The sequence below is a fragment of the Calonectris borealis genome, chromosome 2, assembly GCF_964195595.1.
Source record: "Calonectris borealis chromosome 2, bCalBor7.hap1.2, whole genome shotgun sequence".
Lineage (NCBI taxonomy): Eukaryota > Metazoa > Chordata > Aves > Procellariiformes > Procellariidae > Calonectris > Calonectris borealis.
The window spans coordinates 58497672-58522055 of record NC_134313.1 but is presented as its reverse complement, the minus strand read 5'-3'; the positions used below and the strand labels follow the sequence as shown (position 1 = coordinate 58522055).

The window sequence follows — 24384 nt, the reverse complement described above, 5'->3', positions numbered from 1 at the left end:
TGCAAGAAGTCGTATTCAAAGTGCTGTGCTCGGCCAAACACAGAGGATCAGGGAATTAGGAAAAGTGGGTTTTCTGCAAATATGGGAGGTGAGTCCCAACAGCACAGCTGGGGAAAAAAAAAGAAAATATCTGAAGCCATAAGAGAATGTCTCTTTTCTCAGCAAAGAAAAGATATAAACTGAATAAATCTCAGAAAAACTGGCAATAGAGAAATACCATTTCCTTGTTAAATCAGTTGTATCCCAGATTTAGTAGTCTGAAAATTACTAATAGATTTAGTAAGACACAGTTAGAAATCTTAGAAAAATCTCTATGAGATGTCGAAAAGAGAGAGAGAATGAATGGCACTATTAAAGACAGACATGATAAAATATATTGAAGCCACAGCCGTGGAATTTTTGCTTTCGTTTATTCCCACACCTATAGCTGGAAGAAAACTTGCAAATTCCTTGGCTTCCCAGCTGCATCTTTCAATTGGAAGAAGGTGAAAATGCATTTACAGTAATCAGTCCGATACTTGTGATGACTCAGCTGCATTACTGATAGCATGGTACATCATTGACCATGTTTAGCACTGGTGTAAATAGGTTGCCCCCTTTCCATCTGTGCTGCAATTCCATGTTTCTTTATAGAAGTGTCCTGTGAATGTCATGATGGCATGCTCTTGGCATCAGAAGGCTTCCGCAGATGGAGCAGGAGAATGCTTTATGACTTGTGATGTAGCATGACGTATTTGTCGATGACCTTCTTCTGTAACCCCTCTGTTCTCATCTCCCTTTTTCTTTCTGTTCCAATTACTTTGAGCAGCCTCAAGAAAAAAATACCAAACCACCAAAATGAGTAAGTCCCCTATGAAGTCATGAAATGTTTCCTCTTAAACAATGTCATTTCATGCTTCTACATCTTAAACTCTGACCATTTTCTCCAGTGGGGAAAATGTCAAGTTTAAGTGTCAATACCACTCATTACTAACTAACCAGTAGTATCTGAGTGAGAAGTAGTTACTAATACATTCCAACTCAATTTGCAGTGTGTGTTTGGAGAAAATACCAGAATCATTAACTTTTCCACTTCTAAGGCATTTTCCATGAACGGTTTATTTTTTCTAATTACACATCTTGAAAAAGACTACGATGTCATTACTGCTCAGTTTGCTGACACGCTACTATTTACCAACAGACTGGTGCACCAAGATGGAAGCCTGCCTGACATAACTATGATGAATTTAACAGCCAGCAGAGAAAAGGAAGAGGATAAAATGCTGGAAGAGGCTGGTGAGAAAAGAATGGAAGAGCCAGAGGGGGAGGGAGGGAAAGGGAGGGTCGAAAAAGAAAAAGAAGAGGAAAAGGAAGATGAGGACAAGGAAGATGATGATGATGAAGACAATGAATCAGAGGAAGGAGAAACTACAGGTAAGCTCTGCAGATTGAAAATTTTGCCTTCCTCAGCCTTAGTTAACAGTGGTAACAGATGGTTCATTCTTGGTCATGCCTGCTCACTTCAGTCATCAGGTTTTCCTTCTAATTTTACATACAGTCTTTCCCAAAAGAGCCTGAACTGAGCAGATCATAGAATCATAGAATCATAGAATCATACAGGTTGGAAAAGACCTCTAAGATCATCGTGTCCAACCGTCAACCCAACACCACCATGCCCACTACACCATGTCCCTAAGGGCCTCATCTACACGTCTTTTAAATACCTCCAGGGATGGTGACTCCACCACTTCCCTGGGCAGCCTGTTCCAAGGCCTGACCACTCTTTCAGTAAAGAAATTTCTCCTAATGTCCAATCTAAACCTCCCTTGGTGCAACTTGAGGCCATTTCCTCTTGTCCTATCGCTAGTTACTTGGCAGAAGAGACCAACACCCACCTCGCTACAACCTCCTTTCAGGTAGTTGTAGAGCGCGATGAGGTCTCCCCTCAGCCTCCTCTTCTCCAGGCTAAACAACCCCAGTAGATGGCTACTTGTCAATTATTCAACAGGCTACAGTCTCTTCTAGGGAAAAATCATACTGTTTCTGTAGGATGCTGAGAGGATGAAAACAAAAAAAAGCCCACCTCTTTCTCCAGGAGTGAACTCTTCTGGGTGGTCTGGGTTGAATTAATAGGAGGTTACCCCAAATCCTAAGAACTCCTTCAGAGTGAAATCTCTTTATAATAAAGAAAATACACATACATATTTAATCTCTGATACTGCATGCTTTCAAGGCACTCCACTCCAGAAGTCCCAATGGCTTTGCTTCATTATTCATGTGCACATTAGTGTCATACTTTTCACTTCTGAATATGGAATGTGTAATTGATGCCAGATGAACATAAAAATGTTTAAGGGCAGACATGGGTAAGGCTGATGTTGTCATCCTTGATATTGCTAGGATGAACTCCTAACATTAATTATTTCCGTAACTCAGTTTCGAATATGAGCTAGAATGAACTCCTAACATGAATTCTTTCCATAACTCAGTTTGGAATATGAGCCGTGAGTGAAAACCAGGGAAGGGCATTTAACGCCCAAGGAAGCAGTATTGTCTGGAAATGGCCTCACCACAGATTTAGTTGCTCATGCCAATATTCACAGGACTGTGACACATAAATAGGGACAGGGTCTTCGTCAAGGCAAAATGGCAGCGCACCTGGCTTAGCTGCCCCGGGGAAGCTGAGCTGAAACAATTTACCTTTCCTGGCTGGGACATCTTCCCTCGCAGAGGTGTCCATGGGCCATGGAAACCTTTCTTGGCCAGCTCTCATGCTGTCTATGATGAGTGATGAGTTTGTTGCACTCTGGCCATCCCTACATGCTGGAAGGGCCTGGGGACAGAGGCCAGCTGTTGGAGGTTACCCTGTGCAGGGACACATGCAAGCAGGGAAGTGGGGAGCTGCAGCCTTCTCCCTGGGGCCCTCTCTGCACCGCAGCGAGTGGGGCTTGGCAATAGCACGAGGTGCTGTTTGCCATGTGTGATCCATCTTTAAGCTGTACATACATTTATTTCTTCCAAAGAGTTATATCATTTTTATTTAGCCGTGTGGCTGGAGTTTTAACATTATTTTAACATGTTCATGTGTGCAGACTTTATTACATAGTGATATGTAATAGTACAATTTTTCAATGGGTGTGGTCAGCCCTATATTTTATCCCCTGTGTATGTAGTGCCTGGACATGCTAGACAGAGCTTGCTACAGTACCTCATCTGCCTGCTCCACTTAACTGACACTGTCTGGATATACCATGCATGGTGGCAATACTGCAAATTAAAATAAATGCAATGAAAGAATGAGTAAGAACATATAATTCTATAAATAAAAACTTTCTTTAAATAGACTCATTGCACCTATAAAAGCACACGTGTAGGATTAGAGTTCTATAGCTTGATTAATTTGTCAAGTTTAATTATGTATTCATGGAATTTACACCACTCAGCATTTTTATTAGGATTTTCTAAGTTGTGTTTGGAGAAAAAGGGCAAAAGAGAAAAAAAATGGAATTTGGTTGTCAGGTATTCCAAAAGTCTGCTTTTTCACACAAGTGTGCATGTGTTCTTCACACAAATATGCACAGAATAACCATCTTGGTTTCCTTTACATATAAAATAACCAGATAAGTTGAAATAATTGCATACAGAAGCTGGTAACTCCTTTGCATTTTTACAGCTTAGATAGTGATGTGTTTTGATGTCGCTTGCAAATGTTTCCATTTCTGATGTGAACTGTAAGAATGTTCTCACAGCATGCAAAATCCTTCCTAATCTCCAAAATGCTTCTGAAACCCCTAATACAGTGTGAAGACTTTATACAAATATATATGTGAGCCTGGTGAAACAGTTTTATAGCCAGCCCATAAGCAAAGACGGCACTTAGAGAGCGCTGTTCAGCATATGTATTATCATATATACTCACATGTAATAGATTTTGCTACATGCTTGCTCATTGGGATATTATTTGGGAGGATGGCTCTTTTTAGTCTGTGAAGGGATATGTTCAACCAGCTTCAGGATCTTAACTTGCTAAAGGTCCCTTTTCAACTGAGAGGAATATTCAACTGGACTGCAATTTGCCTTGCCTGTTTTAGGCGTCTGTCCTTGGATGGCACAAATCACGCTCTAGGAGGGTGTGCTGTCTGCAAGGCATTGTAGATAACTGGCATATGAAGACATCTATAGTATAACTGTCTAAACCTATATGACAAGAATTCTACTCCTAGTGTGCATGAATCTCTTCCAGGTTGGCTGAAAAGCTTTCTGAATAGTAGTAGTCTGTGCTTTCTGAAAACAGACTGGGTCCATAGCTTCCAAACATCAAACAAAATCCTGTTCTTTCTGAGCTGGGTAAGGGCCAGGGCTGGAGCGTCTCAGATCTAGTTCCTGGGCGGGATCCCTAAGCTTAGGTCCAAACATACTGGAGGAAAATGGAGCCCAAGAAGGGCTCTGCTAGAGAGGAATAAAAGCAGAATTGGCAAGGGAAGCCACCACCACCACTTCTGAAGTGGGGAATCCTTTCAGTGAAAGTGAGTGGGCCTCAACCCCATTTTGTCTTAGTTAACCACTGAGCCATATCTCTAACCTCCTTCGTGTCTTACTCTAAGGCCTAGAAGAAAAGAAGTAGAAAGCTCATTATTGTCTAGTGGAGCATTCCTTTTTACAGAGACCTTTTGTTTTTCTCCTCCCACTGGTTCTGCTTGAACATCTCTGCAGACTTAAGGAACAAGTGGCATCTGGTGATTGACCGCCTTACAGTGCTGTTTTTGAAATTCCTGGAGTATTTTCATAAGATGCAAGTCTTTGTGTGGTGGCTGTTGGAGCTGCACATCATCAAAATTGTTTCCTCTTACATCATCTGGGTCACAGTGAAAGAGGCAAGTAAACACCCACTATCAAAATCTTACCCATGGTGGAGGCTTGTCAGCATCTGCCACGCAGTGGCACACCCAAGCATAGGGAGATACCTTCCTCATGTCAGACCTCACTGAAATTGTGGGATCCAGACAGGTTTGTCAGTTGCTGGGGATCTGCCTTCACATCTTCTTCCACAGTGATATTCTATCTGCCTAGATATTCTCAGCCCTCCCCTTTTCTCCAGATATTAAGGTTTTGTTAGTCTGATTCTTTGGACTGAAGAGATGTAATCCCTCCCCTGCTCAAGCAGGCTGTGGGCATCATTCAGGGATGGAGGGCGTAGAAGAGGATTGGGAAGGAGCATCTAGGAAAATTTATTTAAACTGGGTCTGGTGCTGAAGAAACAGGAATGTGGAACTACATCTAAAGAATAAGGGAGCAACGTCTTTAGCCATGTCTTTTGTGTGGGCAGTGGGAGTTCTTCACCTGACATAGCTGTTCCTTGAACAGGGTAGTAGGACAAGATTCACTAAAAAGCAAAATAAAAAATCCTTTTTCTCACATCTTTGGGGGAAAAAAGGTCAAGAGGATGAAGGTGGGTTCCACAGACACACAGAGCTGATTCATCTTGTCTTTGTTTCATGTGTACTAAAGCAGCAGAACCAATATGTGGTCCCTTGTATTTCACGTCTGTTGTTTGTAGGGTGGGTATGCAGTTTTGTGAGTCTAATAGTATTAATATTATGTAGGAGATAACGTTCTTCCTAAACTGACTATTAAGTTTTCCCTTCTTCACTTACCACTTACCACTCTATGTCTGCGTTACTGTGAATATTGTTGTAAATTTTTTTTTTCAGTATTTTTCTCACAGTTTCTCTGTGTCCCTTTCTTTTGAATGATTTTTAAAAATTATTACAGAAAAGGTTGGACTTTCTCAGTTCTCTTGTTACTCCATGTAATTTCCATCCTGTTTTTGTGTTTTCAGGTGTCTCTGTTTAACTTTGTGTTTTTAATTGCCTGGGCTCTTGCTTTGCCATATGCTCAGTTTCGCCCATTGGCATCAAGTATCTGCACTGTTTGGACATGTGTGATTATTGTCTGCAAAATGTTGTACCAGCTCACATCTATTGATCCCAGCACTTTTTCCAGTAACTGTACATTGGTGAGTACAAGTATTAAAAAGGTTTGACTGCTGCCTTCTTCAATGAAGAAGAGCAAAAGGAAGCATATCAAGTACTGAAAACTACAGTTCACCTGATGTATTATTGTTGATTATCATTCCTTCCCCAAGCAGCCTTACACTCATTTTTTATAAACTGTTGCGTTTTCTTTTTAGCCAGGAGAGAATGAAACTAAGGTAAATTTGGAAGAACTCAAAACCTCAGTCCTCTACAGTGGGCCGGTTGATCCTGCAGAGTGGGTTGGATTGAGGAAGTCTTATCCTCTGCTTGTGTACTTAAGGGTAACTTCTTTAATTATCTGTATTGAGATATTTTCTTATTTGTGATGAAATTAGCAATGTCTTTGAAATAAATCATCTGCCACACAAAAAAATGTAATGCAAGCCATTGATAATAGGGAAGTACAGTGGGGAAGGGATAACAGAAAGCCATATCTGTTACACAGGATATTTCCAGAAGATAATCTGCATGTAGAAGTATGGCTTTCTGACTCTACCATCTGTTAAAAGCACTCTAAGAAATGTGATATTTAAGAACTCTTAAGTAATTAAGAGGTACATAGCTTTCAGGTACCAAAGAAATAATGGGTCTAATTGGAGTAATTGCTTTGAATGACAGTATATGCTCTAAGCAGTTAATTTTTTTAAGTGCTTATTCCTTAGCCGCAGCTTAGAAAATATAATAAGTTAAGGGAATAATTCATTCAGACACTAGTAAATGGATGCCTTTTGTTTTTCTTCTTGTTTTTAGTTGATGCCTGTAAGCAATATTTTATTATTCCTGTCTGGATTAAAAAACCCTACTTACAATAAAAATGTGCCAACTCCCAGGGGAAACCTTGCATGTCTCTTCTTAATTTAAAGAGTCTCCAAAGTTTTGTATACACAGTTTAAGGTTGCCAGAAATTTGTTGACTGAACAACAGCAAGTTTTGATCTAACTAGATTTATTCCTCATTTCTTCCCTGAGAGCTTACCTCTGTGTGCTTTGTTTGTGTAGGGACGACCTGCCAAGCTCTGGCAGCCAACATATCAGGCCCTGATGGTGCCTCTGCCTCTCACTCCCTTAGCCATGCACCTCCCACAGTGAAGAATATACGTGGGGAAGAGCAATTACTGACCCAAGAGTTCTGCGTGGAGAGTGAAGTTGCCTAGTGGTGTCTGGCTTGATGCTAGGAGCTTTACAGCTATAAAATAGATAAAACTTTGGGATCAGAAATTATTCTAGAAGGGTTTTCATTGAGTTAGCAAATAAAATGTCTCCTCTACGTAGAGGAATTCAGTTCAGTGCTAGACCTGAAGATCCCAAGCTTCAAGTCTTGGTGTGTTTCTGGTATGCCCCTTTAGTAACAGACATTCAAAATGTCTGCAGTGTTGAAGTGAGGAACCTATCTATGATGGGTTATGTAAAACTCTCCCCAACAAAAATAGGAAGCCCAGGGACAGCAAGCAAAAATAACTTCTTGTCAAAAAAACCCCAAAACCCAAACAAAAAAAAAACAGTGGCACCTGTCTCAGGACATTGTTGTCCCAAATATTTCTCAGTGAACAGAGATCTAGAGATTGTCTCTTCAGCTTCAATTACGGCTTCCTTGAGGGACTTCCTCTGAGCTGCTCTTTTTAACCAACTTTTGGAGTTGGTTAGTACCTCTCTTCCATTGAGTGCAGATCTCCCTCCTGAGAGGAAAAAACTCACTTCAGAGCCGCTCAAGACTGCATCGCAGTCAATCTGGCTTTGGGACGGAAGGAACTGTGCCTGAGTGAAGACGGCAGATAGACTGTTCATTTAAAAGAGTATCCAGGATATATTTGCCCTACCCAGCATCTTTGCAGTTCAGCTTGCCAGCTGAACCTCTGCAAATGGCTTTTTGTGTGCTTGTATCCTCTATCTCCTGCAAAGCAAAACATGATATCTCAAGAGAAGCTATGAAACATGAGAGGGCACATGGATGGGTCAATGCATTTTCCCTCCCCTTCCTTTCCACAACTCGTGTTCATTATAGTATTTTTTAAATGTCTTTAAATGTATCTTCTGCATGTCAGTATGTTTCATCAAAATCTAAGAAGTCGTAGGAGCTTTACTTTGTTTCAATGATAATAGCTGGGAATAGGTGCCAGTGCATCCTGGAGTGCGGAAGTGCTCAGTAATAACATCCTTTTGAGTATTCATGGGTTTGTGCTTATCAGAAAATTTTATAGCTTCTTGTGGTTTTGATTTTTGTTTAATATTCTTCTGATTGTGTCTCCCATAGAATAACTTACTGATGCTGGCTATTCTGGCTTTTGAAGTTACAATTTACCGTCATCAAGAGTACTACAGATGTCGAAATAACCTTACCGTACCTGTGACTAAGACCATTTTCCATGATATTACAAGAGCACATCTGGATGATGGACTGGTAAACTGTGTCAAGTATTTCATAAACTATTTCTTCTACAAGTTTGGTTTGGAGGTAAATCACTATATATTAATTTAGACTATCATTCCAAACCTTTTTATTGTGTTATTTTTGAATACTAGCTTGAACTATCTTTGACAGCATGATGCTTCTTAGTCATCACTCATGTTAGACCTTGCCACAGTTGCTATCTATCTGCTAGTAGTGGTTTTCCTCTTACTTTTCTTTGTATGTCTTGTTCAACAAACTCAACAAAAGGGATAACAGATGGGACAAGGGACAGAACTGAGGCATACCCTCTCATGCACACACACACAGAGGGAACCAGGGGCTGCAGGAGCAGCAGAAGAAAGCAGGGGCTAGCAGGCCATTGTCTCTATTTAAACATTTCTAACTTCTTTTGCCTCTGGCTGCACAAACGCATCCTTCTTTTTCATACTTGTTACTGTAGCTGTTAGCAATCTGCGGGAGCAAGAGCTCCAGTGAAGATTATTGTTGCTTTGTGCCACTAGTGTAAGACAAAGTTCTTTCTCCAAAGAACTTTTCAGTAGACAAGAAACACACAGAGAATTAGGAGAGGCAGGTGCAAAGGATTGAAGGGATTTTTCTGAAGATCTATGATGATTCCTAAATATCTGGTAGGTGTCTTAATTAGTAGAAGATCTGCTTGTCTGTTTGCCAGCAGCAGTGGCCCAGACTGCTGGGGTTTAGGCTCAGCGAATGTATTCCTTCTATCTGCTTCACCCAATCCAGCAGAAAACATCAGAACTGAACCTGCCTTGAAGACAAACTGTTGCTGAATAAGTACCGCAAAAAAAAAAACAACCTTCATCTCTGTTCCCTTACCTCGTCTGTTTGTTCGCAGACACATGAAATATACTTTCCAAAATGTTTGTAGAAATAGTGATTTTTCACAAATTTCTATGGCTACCTGCAGAAGGCAACTCCTAGGCTAATGCACCCCAAATCTAATCATAATCATAGAATCATAGAATATAATCATAGAATCATTAAGGTAGGAAAAGACCTCTAAGATCATCGAGTCCAACCGTCAACCCAACACTACCATGCCCACTAAACCATGTCCCTAAGGGCCTCATCTACACGTCTTTTAAATACTTCCAGGGATGGTGACTCAACCACGTCCCTGGGCAGCCTGTTCCAAGGCCTGACCACTCTTTCAGTAAAGAAATTTCTCCTAATGTCCAATCTAAACCTCCCTTGGCGCAACTTGAGGCCATTTCCTCTCGTCCTATCGCTTGTTACTTGGGAGAAGAGACCAACACCCACCTCGCTACAACCTCCTTTCAGGTAGTTGTAGAGCTCGATGAGGTCCCCCCTCAGCCCCCTCTTCTCCAGACTAAACAACCCCCGTTCCCTCAGCCGCTCCTCATAAGACTTGTGCTCCAGGCCCTTCACCAGCTTCGTTGCCCTTCTCTGGACACGCTCCAGCACCTCCATGTCCTTCTTGTAGTGAGGGGCCCAAAACTGAACACGGGATTCGAGGTGCGGCCTCACCAGTGCCGAGTACAGGGGCACGATCACCTCCCTGCTCCTGCTGGCCACACTATTTCTGATACAGGCCAGGATGCCATTGGCCTTCTTGGCCACCTGGGCATGCTGCCGGCTCATGTTCAGCCGGCTGTCAACCAGCACCCCCAGGTCCTTTTCCTCCGGGCAGCTTTCCAGCCACTCTTCCCCAAGCCTGTAGCGTTGCACGGGGTTGTTGTGGCCGAAGTGCAGGACCCGGCACTTGGCCTTGTTGAACCTCATACAGTTGGCCTCAGCCCATCGATCCAGCCTGTCCAGGTCCCTCTGCAGAGCCTTCCTACCCTCGAGCAGATCAACACTCCCACCCAACTTGGTGTCGTCTGCAAACTTACTGAGGGAGCACTCAATCCCCTCGTCCAGATCGTTGATAAAGATATTGAACGGGACCGGCCCCAGTACTGAGCCCTGGGGAACACCGCTCGTGACCGGCCACCAACTGGATTTAACTCCGTTCACCACAACTCTCTGGGCCTGGCCGTCCAGCCAGTTTTTTACCCAGCGAAGAGTGCACCTGTCTAAGCCATGAGCCGCCAGCTTCTCTAGGAGAATGCTGTGGGAGACAGTGTCAAAGGCTTTACTGAAGTCCAGGTAGACCACGTCCACAGCCTTTCCCTCATCCACGAGGCGGGTCACCTGGTCATAGAAGGAGATCAGGTTGGTCAAGCAGGACCTGCCTTCCATGAACCCGTGCTGGCTGGGCCTGATCCCCTGGTTGTCCCATAATGATGCTCTTGACCTATCTATTAAACACTACCACCCCTTGCTACTGATAAACAGAGTACACTGTTCACAGCCAGTCTGAGGATTAAGAATGACTGAAAATTAAAATTAAGCGGCAAGCTATTTCCTTCAGGAAATAAATTTAACCTCATCCTAATCTGAGGAGAGAGAAAATCAAAATAGTGAAATGCATTGAATAAATGATTCACTATGAATTATTCACTAAGTTTGAAAACATGCTTCATGGCACTGAGTGAAGGGACTACTTTAAGTAGAGCCAGAGAACAGGAATGCTCTGGGATGCAGAGCCTTTAGAAGAATGGAGAACTAAAGCTGCCTTACAGCAATTGACTGGATTTGTCTATAGCCAATAGAAGTTGTATCTCTTTTCTTTTTGTCTGGTTCCCACATGAGTATACACTTTCGTTGTTGTTATTCTTAATAGTTCCTCTTCTTTTTCACATCTGTAAGTGCTATCAAAATACATGGCTGTGTAATATGTGCTTTGCTTGGCAAAAATTAAACATATCACATATAGGCTACTGTGACAACGCTCTTTCCATTCTGTATCTTTAGATAGCACATAATGGAAACCTGCTTTAGTGCTGTATTCACATAGTTGACACTCATAGAAGAGTATCGAAAATCTGGGGTGTTGGGGTAGGGTGGGGGAGGTTGCTGTTGGCATGTTGGTTTGCACAGGGTTCCTGCAGGCAGGCCCAGCACGTGTCCAGGCATTCTGTCAGTATCCAGAATAGTTTATCATTGCTGCATTGACTAGCCATCAGGTTGCAAATGTTGCTTATGTTTCTTTACTTCTTTCCCAGACCTGTTTTCTTCTATCAGTGAATGTAATTGGTCAACGAATGGATTTTTATGCCATGATTCATGCCTTCTGGCTGATTGCTGTATTGTATCGACGTAGAAGAAAAGCTATTGCAGAGATCTGGCCAAAATACTGCTGTTTTCTGGCATGCATCATTACATTCCAATACTTCCTTTGCATTGGCATCCCACCTGCTCCTTGTAAAGGTAAGGATACTTACCCTTTATGGACAATTACTGCTGCTTGCTTTTACAGAAAAGTGCTGGAAAATTGATAAGTATTCAGAAGAAAAGGATGAAGTAATTGTTATAAAGTACTGATTGCATTTTTGCGTGCTTCTGTCATACAGACTATCCATGGAGAAGTGGTAATGCCAACTTCAACTCCAACATTATAAAGTGGTTATACTTTCCAGACTTCATTGTGAGACCAAACCCTGTCTTCCTTGTCTGTAAGTATTTTAGCACATAGTTGTGAAGTGTTTACGTGTCCTTTGCTTAAAACATCTGTACAGTGTAATTTGAAGCCAGCCTTTTATTTACTCTTCAGTAGCAAGCTGACATATTCTGTGCGAGACTGAATACTAAATGTGGCTTTGTATGTAGTAGAAAAATTCAAAGAATTAGTAATTTCTGCATCTGTTTTTTCCATATCCCATTTTAATGAAGCAGCATCAAAAAGTATGAATTATTTCCCCTTTTCTAATTTCTTTCTCAGTAAAAATCGTAGAAGATGACAGGTAAAAAACCTAAATATGTTTATAAATTTCAAATTGGTGTTAAATGCGTTGAAAATAGCACAGTCTTGGAGGTTCAAAGTGTGGGAAAACAGTCTGGTAACTACATTATAATATATCACCACCACTCCCTACACCGAAGTTAATGACTGAATTTTTCCTTGCAACCACTGCTTTCTCCTAGATGATTTCATGTTGCTGCTGTGTGCCTCCTTACAAAGGCAGACATTTGAGGATGAAAATAAAGCTGCAGTACGAATCATGGCTGGAGACAATGTGGAAATTTGCATGAATCTTGACGCAGCATCTTTTAGCCAGCATAATCCTGTTCCTGACTTCATTCACTGCCGGTAAGAACTGAATCTTAAACACTTGGAAAATACAGTCCTTCATTTTTGTAAAGTTCTCTAGTGTGAAAGTAACTCTCATAGCTTCCAGTTTTACTTGGAATTTATATTCACGTATGTTCCCATCTCATAACATACCTTTTACTGCTGTATGAGACAGCAGATAGCTAGCTTCTGGGTAATCAGCTTCTCGTTTAGAGAAGGGCAGATGAAAACAAGTCTTCCTAACACTGCTGATTGTTGTAAGTGCTCCCAAGAGGGATGTTCGGTGATAAATTTGCCCGAAAGCATGTATTTCCTCCAGAAATGCCCTGTAGGGCAGTGTTTATGGTGGACTTCAGCACTCTGGTGGCTTCCCCCAAAATACAGGCATGTTAGCAAGAATCCATTGTAGTCTGAACTTGCCCATGTACGTGTTTAATCCCACAAAGTCGTCAGTCATGTCCTGCTGAGTTGTTGTCTAAGTACAATCAAAATAATACTCTAATATAAGAGACTGTCCTTTGTGATATTTCATCTAGGCATAAGAACATTAAAATTGTCTTGGAAGGACAGCTGGTGTGTCTTCCTGTTTCTCAACATTCATGTAAGGTTGCGTAAGAAGGTGAATAATACAAAAAGGGGGCAGAGCCTGAGACAGTCTGTTCTGGATGGTCTTCAAACAACAGAGCCATTCCTATGTGACCATTTCATCAAGCATGGATTAGTTCAGCTCTTCTGAGTTGTGCTGGGCATACTCTTAATTGAAGTTGTCTCTGAAAGTTTGATGCAGTATTACAAGAATAAATGAGAAGAGTAAGATTTCTTAGTTATTGTGTTTTGCCAGACTAGGTGTTTGTTTTGTGAATGCATGTTACCAACAGATGTGTGAAACGAATTAAAAACAATTGAACTAGTGTCTAGCAAAATCTCCCTTTTGCTGATAAACTTTTATTTCTTTTACCAGAGAAGAGCTATCACCAGAACCCTCCTCAAGATCTTTAAGCTGATCGTGCTGTTTCTGTTAGAAATGGTGGCCAAATCTATCTTAAAATAGCTTTGAAGAGGAGACCATTGAAACACATTCAATTGACTCATTTGTCCAGAGATTTATAGTCACTCCTGGGCAAAGGGTGAACAGTTCTCGCTTGAGTATTTCCAGTCTACACAGTGGACCCAGTGCTCTAGATCCAGTAACATAAGCAGAAAGAGAGAAGTCATAATCTCTCTTCAAAATGCTCCATCAAGTGGGGATGCTTTCCAAAAGACATCTGCCAAATAGGGCTTGGCTGAAAGGAATGTGTAGGGGGGATTGCCTGAGTTTTTTTCTTGCCATGGCGGTGGTGTTCATCTTAGCAAAAGCTAATACAGCAGTTGTATCAGGCACACTGATGTGATTGGTCACTGGCAAAGACCATCACTGGTGACATGGTTGCTGGCAGAAAGAAAAGATTGAATTTTGCCCCTTTAGTCCAGAAAAAAAAATCATTGTGAAAAAAACTCATTAATCATGAGAATGTGTTTTAAGGCTATCTTCAGAAGGGAAAAAGAGGCAAGAAAATCACTGCTTTTTAAACAGCCTCTTCTGGCATCTTTTCAAAGTTCCCTGGAATCTGATAGGTATTTCTGGTTGTCTGTAGAAGATATTCCCAAATGGCCAAGCATGAAAAGTTTGAAGCACAGAGGATGTTCTTTGAAGATTTTGGATGGGAATCAGAGTCAGGTTTATAATGGAAAGCAAAGTCCAAGTTGAACTGGCCTGCTGCCTCTCCACAATCCTTTGGGTTAAGTTCTGTGTTTTGATTCATATGCATGGTATGCATCAGCTTGAAGTCATTGGTGGCATCACATCCATGCAAACACACTGCTTGGCATGTGCTGACAAAATAGATTTGTGCATAGATGATTAATGATATGCAACCATTTAATTGGGAGTTTGCAACTTGTATTAAGCAGTAAGTAATATTACTGGTGGAGAGTACAAAAAAAACAGAAAATCAAAGAATCCCATTAGTAGCGGTGAGCTGAACAAATAAACTGTGATCACTTTATACTTGTTCCAGCTAAATACAGAGATCTGTGTGACTGTTTCATGTGATAGTTTTATGTTGTGTGAATAAGAAGTAGAATGAAAAGAACAAGGCAGAGAAAGAAGCAGAACAGGGACATTTTTGTTTGAAAAATCCATCAAATGAATAGAAACCCCATTAATTTCAGGAACAGAGGAAATTCCTGTTTATAATATCCTTTCTTGTAGATGCTTGGGCAGGTAAGCTTAACTTCTTTTTTTTGTTTGTTTGTAGTGTTAGCTTCCTGAATCTATAATGGGAACATACTTGTAGAACAGGGTATATAGGTATAAACAGACCTTCCTTTAGTATGAACTGCATAATAGATCTTGTGTTCTTGATGGTATTTTTCCTTTCTTTGAGCCCTTAAGTATCTCCTTCAATGCTTTCACTACAATGCAGATTGTCCCAGGCTTTAGATGATGTTATATTGCGCATATGCAATCTTAAATGCCTACTTCGCTTCAAAGAAGCACCAGAGAATGGCTGGACAGTCTCTTAAAGTGACTGAATCTTTTATTAGGGATTATAAATATTTAAAAGGAAGGGCTCTCAAGCTCTGGAGAATCCACCGAAGATACACCTCAGAAGAAAATGTATGTATCTGGCCTCCATCCGAGACAATTTAGAATTGAAAGGACTTTGCCTAAAAACATTTCTTGCACTTTGCCGTAGAAGTTTCAGAATGGTCTAAATATTTAGTAACATGGACAAGAACTTGGTTCAAAGCTTATCCAAGCAAGTGAAATTAAAAATGGCATTTCTCCAGAAGTCAGTCAGAAAGAGCCAAACAAATAAGTGAAGACAACCTGGTTATGAATAAATTACAAAGCATAAAAAAAATAGTGCTTAGTATTCATGTGTTTTCTGAGAAGCGCGATGTGTATTTACTGCCATGTAGAAGTAGTGGCAGTTGCAGAGTGAAGCACCCTTTCTGATGTGTCTCTTCTCTTGAGAAGATGCCAGTTGGTCACTGTTCTAGTAGACATGGATTAAAAGCTTTTAACTGCAATATAAAGTGGCAGAAAAAGAACATATTTCCAAATGCTTAATTTTCTTCTCTCTGGAGAAATACTTGAGCTCAACAATGATAAATACAATCTAAGGAAGAGATTTCCTGAAATTTTCTCGTCTTTCCACCCCCAGATTTCTCAGGGGATATGTGCTTGACCCCAAGGGAGAGCACAACCAAAGACCTTTGAAACAGAAATAAAAACGAAGAATAGAAGTAGGAGTTTTTAAAATGAAACAGGATTTAAAGTGACTTCACTGAGAATAATCCTTTCCCACAGTCTCTAATGCTGGAAAATCCTCATTTCAGTTCCCAAGCAGTTTTCAGACGTTCTCCTAGGCATTGACAGGGAAAAAAATTGGGATTGTAATCTACTTTTTTCCTCTTAAGAGCAGAAACAGTATTAACAGCCAGTCACGGAACTCTCCCCTTTAATACCTGCACCCCGGGAACCATCATCAGGTGATATAAAACAAATAAACATTTTTGGGCTAATAAAATGAGCCTCAACAAATAACGCAACTTTGGATTTGGGCATTTTTAAAGTGCATAGAAGCATGAAGGTAGGTCCTCACTGGTAAGAGAGTGAGAGTAAGAGAATATCCGTCCTGGGAGAGGTCTTGATGAAAATAGAAGGGACTAAGTAAGACCTATAGGATTCACGACACTAAATTTTAAGAAGTCCATTGAAATAAAAAAGCTAATTTTCAGAAGCTTCAATGTAGCTATTGGCAAAGGAAAAATCAATGAAGCTGCCTTCTGAAGACTGAAATGGAGCTACAGGGAAAGGCTTTGGGGATGGAGGCTTGGTAAGAAATTAGCAATGTCGGGATTAGAAGGGGAAACGGACTCTGATGCAGGGTCACACAGGCTGCTAAGAATATGAGGAATGGGAAATAAGGAAGAGGGGAAAGAAAGAAGAAATTTGGGGAGTGGGGGAGGTTACAGGATGCATATATAGAGGGATAATATCCCTGGAGGAGAGGGAAGTCATCGGAAGAGAGGGCTGCGGGAAGAACCCTGGGGTTATATGGAGGTGGCGAGCCACTCTCAAAGCAACAGAGGTGGCTGGTAAGGGAAGGCAATAAAGCTACGTAACAGCTGCTCCTCCAATGAAGAAGCATTGAGCTGTATCAGTCAGTGCAACAGCACAATATTCTCTCATCAGTGTGTAAGCAGAAGTGTGTTCTTGTGTTCTTTCCCTAAACTTCAAAGCGCTTTCTGAGGACAAACACCTTTCGTCAAAGGGGTTATCGGTTGCAGCATCAGCACCTCTCAGTGCCTGCAGGCAGATGTCCGGACGCTAGACTGACCACAGCCAAACACATCATTAAGCATGCCGGGAACACAACTACACCTAGAGCAATCTTTTTGCAACAGGCTGGATTGTATTACAGTTAAAAATTAATTCCTGTGGAAGTAAAATATTGAAGCAATCATGATAAGACTAATAAAGCTTTAATAAAGAAAAGCAGATCATTTGATACTAAGAGCCATCTGAGGTTACAATAGCTTTGATGGATGGGTGGAATGAACTTCAGACTTTGTCTTCCTTGGTTTTGAGCAAAGTGATATGGTAATTTTTTCCAAAATGTTATCCAGAGTATCAGTGGGTTCTGCTAATGACACAGTTGGCAAATCAGCATTTTTTATTTTTCATTCGTCTTTCAGGTTTCTTCTGTATAATTTCTCATTCAGAGGTTATCATGCTACCAAAAGCCATAGTTTGATGCTTGTGATACACTGGTGTAGTGGCTAATCTTCCTCAGATGTGTGGCTGTATTCCTGGCCTCCAGCTACGCACTCCCGCCTTTGCATTCATCACACCACCAGTGAGTTGGTTCATAGGCTGAATGGGCAGAAAAGTATCCCTTCCTTCTGTCCTCCCCCCAAAATAAATAGGCTTTTGCAAATTTGCTTCTTGAAACCAATTCAAAGAGCCAAAGCCAAAGAAGGGGCTGGAACGCAGAGCTGAGGGGGTGAAGGGGAGTAGGACTCTCCCCTTGGGAAGCAGCTGCTCAGATTTGCTAGGTGTATTGTCAAACACCACATCCTGAGGGTGGCCTCTCATCTCTGTGACTGGATGTGGATTTAAAGACCACTTAGAAGATGAGGTTTGGAAGGTTTACATGGCATTAAACTAATGATCTGTGTGGTCTGCAGTGAAAGCATAAAATTATGGTATATGCTATCCAAGACTCAGCATTTTCTGCTGTCTATGAAGAAGTTTTCAAGCAGAGGGTAAGCACCCTTACTGACCTTCTGGGTTTGTGTAGGGTCTTTTTAGCTGTTGGGGTGGCTTTGTGCTTCAGTCTCCCACTGTTGCATTATAATCTCCAGAGCAAGGAACTGAAACTCCTCACTTACTAACTTTCTGGGATTTGAGGCAGAATTTAAAGATTTGCATCTGAGAATGTGTCAAGTGATTTGAGAGGCAATATGTTGAGGACTCTACCCCCAAGACAGGTCTTGATTCCTGCTCTTACAGCACTTGACCTACCTGTATCATTATAAACAATTAATGAAAATTAGGGGGATGTGTGACTCCACACTGTAACAGACAAGGAGTTTTGGCATATTGCAACTGAAAGAAGTGTGGTTTCCAGAATATTTTTATCTACCTGAGATTACTCAGGTGTATTTCTTTCCATTGTGTTCAGTGTGGCATTGTTCTTGGGCCAGCACAGAGGTACCTGGGATGGTTGGTGATATTCATTGGTTAGGTGTGTCCTGGATGACTTGTTCAAACACCATTTTGTAAGATGTCCGCTTCAAGGTGAATTCTTGGGAGCCATTTTTATGATTGGGCTAGCTTGTAACTGCATATTTTTAAAAATCAGAAAGATTTCCATCTCTAAGGACTACATCATTTGTCACTTGACACAGTTGTATTGCCTCCTGCCTTTTGAGAAGCTTTTCTTTACATCCTGTTTTGTTGTTTGTTTGTTTTAGAGATTTCCAATGCTATTATGTTTAACGCATATTTTGAAAATGAGAACAGTTGTATTTAATATTTTAGATGGCTGCTAAAGTGTAGCAAATGGTTAACATTATAGTGAAAAAATAGATAAATTATTCTCTTCCTTTTTATATTCTCTCTAATTTCTGCAAGTTTTAATCTGAGAGTGATATCTGCTGTTGGACTATGACTCAGCCAAATGCCATGTGTATATGTTGGAAAGTTTGGATCCAGCCAGGTCCAGTTGTCTTTAAGAGTCAGAGTCCATTTTTATTGAAGAGTAAGATATTCTTGTTTGTTTGATCAGTTCAGTTCCATTTGGGGCTTTTCTCAAAAGATGCTGATGCATTTTGTTGGTAGCAAAGGACAGATTTGTGAAATATTACAATTGTTAGAGCAGTATCAGGAAGGTGATATCTTCCTAGCCATCCCACACATCAATAGTTATTATTAAAGGGTTTTTTTGAGGAACAGTGAGCGCACCATTTCCAGTGCATATTAAGTTAGTGAAGACCTGTTCAACTGATGTCTTCCGCTTATTTATTTTGCCAGTGTGTATAGATTCTTTGTTAATGTTTTATCACCCAAAACCCAGTAGCATGTCTAAAGTCATGACATTTTAGATTTTGCAGGCAGTAGTCCACAAATTTCTTAAATGTTTGTGGGAAATAAACATAAAGGGGCTTTCTTATTACCTTTTGTTAAATGCCTCTCTGGTTGGCTATGGCAAGTGAAATGTATAATACAGGCCTATAAATGCAGGACTATAAATACATACTCCTAGAAAGTTCTGAGCCTGAGAACATCAAGCAGCAGGGGCCTTTTTATGTGGCTTCATACAGTGCATTTAGTTCATTTACTTCTTACATGGTTTGGCTGAGGTATAATTGTACTCCTGTAGTGCTGTCTCTCTGCCTGGTTTCCTGACAAATCTAGTTTCGCAGCCTGGGTGAACAGACCATGAAAATACAGTTACATCTGGAATCAAAACACTAGACGGGGGGAAACTAAGAATTAGTTGGTTTTGCAGTGTTTAGCTATATGTAGTATTCGGTATTGCCTTTGGCAGATACTCTTATTTGAAAGCTCACTGAGTCAATATTAAATCAAGATTTTAAGGAATCTGAAAATACCAAATTGTTTCTCACTCTTTCCCACTGTGGCCCGACTGATTTCAGATAGCTCTGTCTCATAGCTTCCTGGCAAACATTTCAGTAAATTCTATCACGTTTACGTTCGGTAGAAACCTTTTACCCCTCAAAACTTTTACAGTTGATCTCCACTGGAGAAAGACATTTTTAGCAGCTGTCTTTGAAAACTAGGCTTTTAACCAGACTGAATTCCCTAGTAGTCATCAATAAATACAGAATTGTTTGCAGTGGAGTACCGTAGCTGGCTTTTGAAGATAAATTTGCTATAGTATTGCTCAGACTTCTTAGAAGATGATCTCAGATAGCTTTTAAATTGCATATGTAGCATTGCCAGATAATATCGCTCTATCATGAGCGTTGGTGAGAAGTTGTTTTTCCCCCTTTCATGATACAAGGCTTGATCCTGTGTGATGCAAAGTGTCCTGACAGGGTGTAGCAAGGTGCTTATGCACATGAATGAGCTAGAATTGAGTACATGAGCCAGGCAGACCCACTGACCTTGGTGTTACCCTTAAGCAGGTGCATGAATGCTGAAGTGGGATGAGAACACTCAGCAGACCTTAGGCGTAAGGTCAGTCAGCCAGTAGCACAAGTAGAGGAAAGGTAGCATTGCCCTCAGAAAATGGTAACTTCTTCCCCTTCTTTTACTTCCAGGTCCTACTTAGACATGTATAAGGTGATAATATTTAGTTACCTCTTCTGGTTTGTGCTTACTATAATCTTCATAACGGGAACCACAAGGATCAGCATATTCTGCATGGGCTACTTGGTAGCCTGCTTTTATTTCCTTCTCTTTGGTGGAGATCTGTTGCTGAAGCCCATCAGGAGCATTCTGCGTTACTGGGACTGGCTGATTGCCTACAACGTCTTTGTGATCACAATGAAGAACATCCTCTCGGTATGTAGCTGCTGCCTTTCCTCTGCCCTGAGCACTTTCGTGGTTTCACTGGAAGTGTGCACAGTGCATTGAGTGGTCATTAAAAATCCTTTTTCAGGACCACAGCCTTCTGCAAGCACAAAGCAGGCTCCATTTTAATTCAGAAACTGCAAGTGCATATCCAGGGAATGGTAATGCATATACATTATAGGAAAATGTGCACCCTTGTATTCAGTCGGGCTCTGTGAAAGCTCACAAGCTATTTTCAAAGGGCCAGGTTCTGGTTTCTTTGCCTAGTAAAGTCTCTCCTTAGAAGTCTTGTGAAAATCTCAGTGGAGTGAGAAATGAGTAAGAAGTGCAAGATCATACTGTCGACAAATAGTGCACATTTAATTAAACCTTTTATTTAAAACTAGAATTTTCAAGCCTAGTATTAGATGCAGTTGTCATGTGAGGTAATGTAATTAGTGAAGTTGACTACAAAATTACAAACTTCATTCCCGTTTCCTTTAGAACTAGTGTGAAATTCAGATATATTTGATAATTAAATGTTAAATTCTTCTGCAAAATATTAAAGGTTTTCTTACATTAATTAACTCTTTAGAGCGGATTCTTGCAATGGCACTGATAAGTGATTGAGACAAGCCAGTAATTTAAATCTTTTTGAAAGATAAATTTAGATTTATTCCTGGCAATTGCTTTTTAGCTTTGAACATTTTTAGTGCTGGACTGAAAAGAGCAGACATTTTTCTTTTTACATTTATATAAGTCACTGTACTGAAATAAAATTGATTTATGGGTGGTTTGAATTTGCAAATGTTCTAAATGCTTACATATGTGCTTCATTTTATGCTTGGGAATTCAGTGGAGCTACGCGTGTGTTAAGCTTGTCCATGTATGTTTGCAAGATTAAGTCAGTGATTTATAAAAGTTGCTTAGCTGTCGCATTGCATCACGTGCCAGGCGTATCACTTTCTTTGCAAAAACACAAACAAAACCCACATATCTCCTATCTCACTGATAATCAGAAGAACAAATTCTTGCTATTTAAAAGTGATGTGTGTCACTGGTAAAGACACACTTTCTTCTAATCTCTGTTTTACTAATGAGATATAATACAGCCAATGGCAGTCACAATATTCTCATGTAATGTAAAGAGGTGCAATACTTTCCTTATCTTTATTTCTGCTATGTTTTGTTATATGAGACTGTTCTTTTACTTTCCAGATAGGAGCATGTGGCTACATTGAATCATTAATTAAGAACAGTTGCTGGTTGATTCAGGCGTTTAGCCTGGCTTGTACAGTTAAAGGCTACCGTATTCGTAAGTATAGCTCATTTTTCTTCATAATTTTCTATAAATAAAGAACTATCTTCAAAATCTTCTACCATATTTAAGTTGTGCCCCCTCCTGACATACTACCTTGTGAAAATATCATACCTGCAAGTTCAGTTGATACAGCTTGGTCCTATATTGACCAGCAAGAAAGAATATTGAAAATATTTCATAGAACCAAAGGAGATATACATATACTGAGAGAACTACTAACACCCCTGCACACATACCCACAACCAGCGTTTGCTGTAAATAAACAATTTGGTGATACCAGTGCTTAACACAGTTTCCCTGTATATGCAGGTGATGTGATACTTGAAGGTATGGTTTCACTGTACAACTTGAGCTAAAATGTCAGCTCAACATCACTGCAAGGAGTGGGCAGCTTTTCCCAGCTGCAGACTCCCACTCCTCCCTGTGTGCCAGGTCTTACCTTCAGTTGCTCAAAGGGTGAACCAGTTCAGCTCACTGAAACGGCAAGAGACTAAGCCAGCAAAACAGTGGTAATTTTTTGCAGGCATAGTAGTTTACGCAATTTTTTTTTACAATTATTCTCATGTTTGTGGTGATAACAGGGAGGGAATGGATAGTGTATGTGGATGGAGGTGAGAGGAGGGAGGAACGAAGTATGGAGAGCAAGACACTTCACCCCTCAGTGAGCTATTAATTTGGCTCCACTTTGTCCTGACACCCTGGATTGACAGTTTGAAACACCTGATTTTTTTCAGTGTTTTTTGCTGAATTTAAAGAACTGTTTCATCCTAGTGAGTCTGCAGCAAAATTCTGAATTCCTATCTTTGTGTCTGATCCTAATAGATAAGTGGGGAGTAGGGGAAAAGGAAATATGAAGACACAAATTCACAAGATAGTTCTTATATTGTCCAAAACTTCTTGAGCAGCAAGAGAAACTTAGACACAGGTTTCTGACTCCCCAAGGGATGGGCACAGCATGCTTTGAAGCTCTTGGAGCTTGACCCTCCAGACCTATTAGACTGGCTTGCTTGATTGTAAAGCCAGCTTCAAGCCAGAGTGTGTCCCTTGAGTCCTTCTACTCCCTTCTATAGGACAGCATAGACCATTTAATTTATAGTCTAGTTCCACAAAACCCAGTTTTAATTTTTTAATATCCCCAAGAGAACTATCTTCTAGAGAATAAAGAAAGCAAACAAGAAAGAAATAGCCCAAGCCAAAATCTAGAGGTAGGAGGAATGAGATTTCCTCTCTGCCTGTCTTTCCTCCTACCCCAAAGGAAGCAGTTTTGTGGTTTCAAATATTTTTTCTCTTATGCAATGGAAAGAAACATTGAACTGAGTTGTGGAGAGGAAAAATAAAAATATTAGGTGGTGGCAGTCAAAAAATTATTTTGACAAAAATAAAATACTTCTTTCTCATGTTGATAGTGTTCTTAATAGAAAAATGAGACAAAAAGTCACTTTGAAATGAAAAAAAAGTTGAAACTTGCCATTTTAGAAAATACTGAAATCAAGTATTTCAGGCTAACAAAAAATACTTTTTTCCATCTTTGTTTTCAAGTACTTATTAGGATAGGGTGAATTTGTTCGCAAATGGTTCACTTTTGGTGAATTCTCAATTTTCATGGGATATCACATTGTTGGAAGCGTTCCAATTTGCTGTAAAAGAAAATATGATGTACTTCAAATGGAAATGCATGTCAGTTTTTCTTAAGAAAAATCTAATTAAAGGATGTCAATTCAAATAATTTTAAAGGCTAAGAATATTTAATTGATTAAACATTATAAAAGAATACTTAATACAACAGTCCTTATGCTGATGGTGTCTTTTTCCAGCAACCAACAATCTAGATTGTAAACTGCCCAGTGGAGAAGCAGGAATCATCTGGGACAGTATATGTTTTGCTTTCCTGCTGCTGCAAAGAAGAGTCTTCATGAGTTACTACTTCCTGCATGTGGTTGCAGATATAAAAGCTTCTCAGATCCTAGCATCAAGGTAACATAAAGTTTTATAAAATTAAATGAAACAGCTCAAGTCCGTCATGGCTACAGTACTTATTTGTTTATGATAGGTAATACCAAAAGAGTCCTGGTATTTAACATTAGTTTAAACAATCCACGCTAAATTCATAACTGCAAACCCAACTCTGACAAAGCACACATGAAGAAACAAATTAATTGAGAATCTGACAGCAATTAAGACCAAACACCATCTGCTGCTCTCATAGCCTTTATTAAAAGCTGTGAAAGTTGATGTGTGTTGCAGCATTCTCTCAACATCAATATGTGTGAGAGTGAATGCCAGAGTTACTAAGCCTTGCAAAGAAAACAGGCTGCTATCAGAGCCTGTTTGAGACAATGGGTCTTAGAAATCACGACTCCAAAAATGTCACATGAGGAGAAAGACAGGGAAGTTATGACATCTGGCTCGGGAAGAC

At 40.3% G+C, this 24384-nt stretch overlaps 1 protein-coding gene across 1 annotated transcript in view; it reads left to right on the top strand.

Annotated features, from left to right (window-relative positions):
- Positions 1-24384, top strand: part of PIEZO2 (piezo type mechanosensitive ion channel component 2) — a 177841-nt gene that overhangs the window by 97191 nt on the left and 56266 nt on the right. Inside the window, exons 17-28 of the mRNA XM_075144509.1 lie at positions 809-841; positions 1181-1413; positions 4693-4853; positions 5819-5995; positions 6170-6295; positions 8265-8465; positions 11510-11714; positions 11858-11959; positions 12429-12594; positions 20416-20659; positions 21866-21962; positions 23783-23942. Of these exons, the coding sequence (XP_075000610.1) occupies positions 809-841; positions 1181-1413; positions 4693-4853; positions 5819-5995; positions 6170-6295; positions 8265-8465; positions 11510-11714; positions 11858-11959; positions 12429-12594; positions 20416-20659; positions 21866-21962; positions 23783-23942 (1905 nt within the window). The remainder of the gene's footprint in view (positions 1-808; positions 842-1180; positions 1414-4692; positions 4854-5818; positions 5996-6169; positions 6296-8264; positions 8466-11509; positions 11715-11857; positions 11960-12428; positions 12595-20415; positions 20660-21865; positions 21963-23782; positions 23943-24384) is intronic.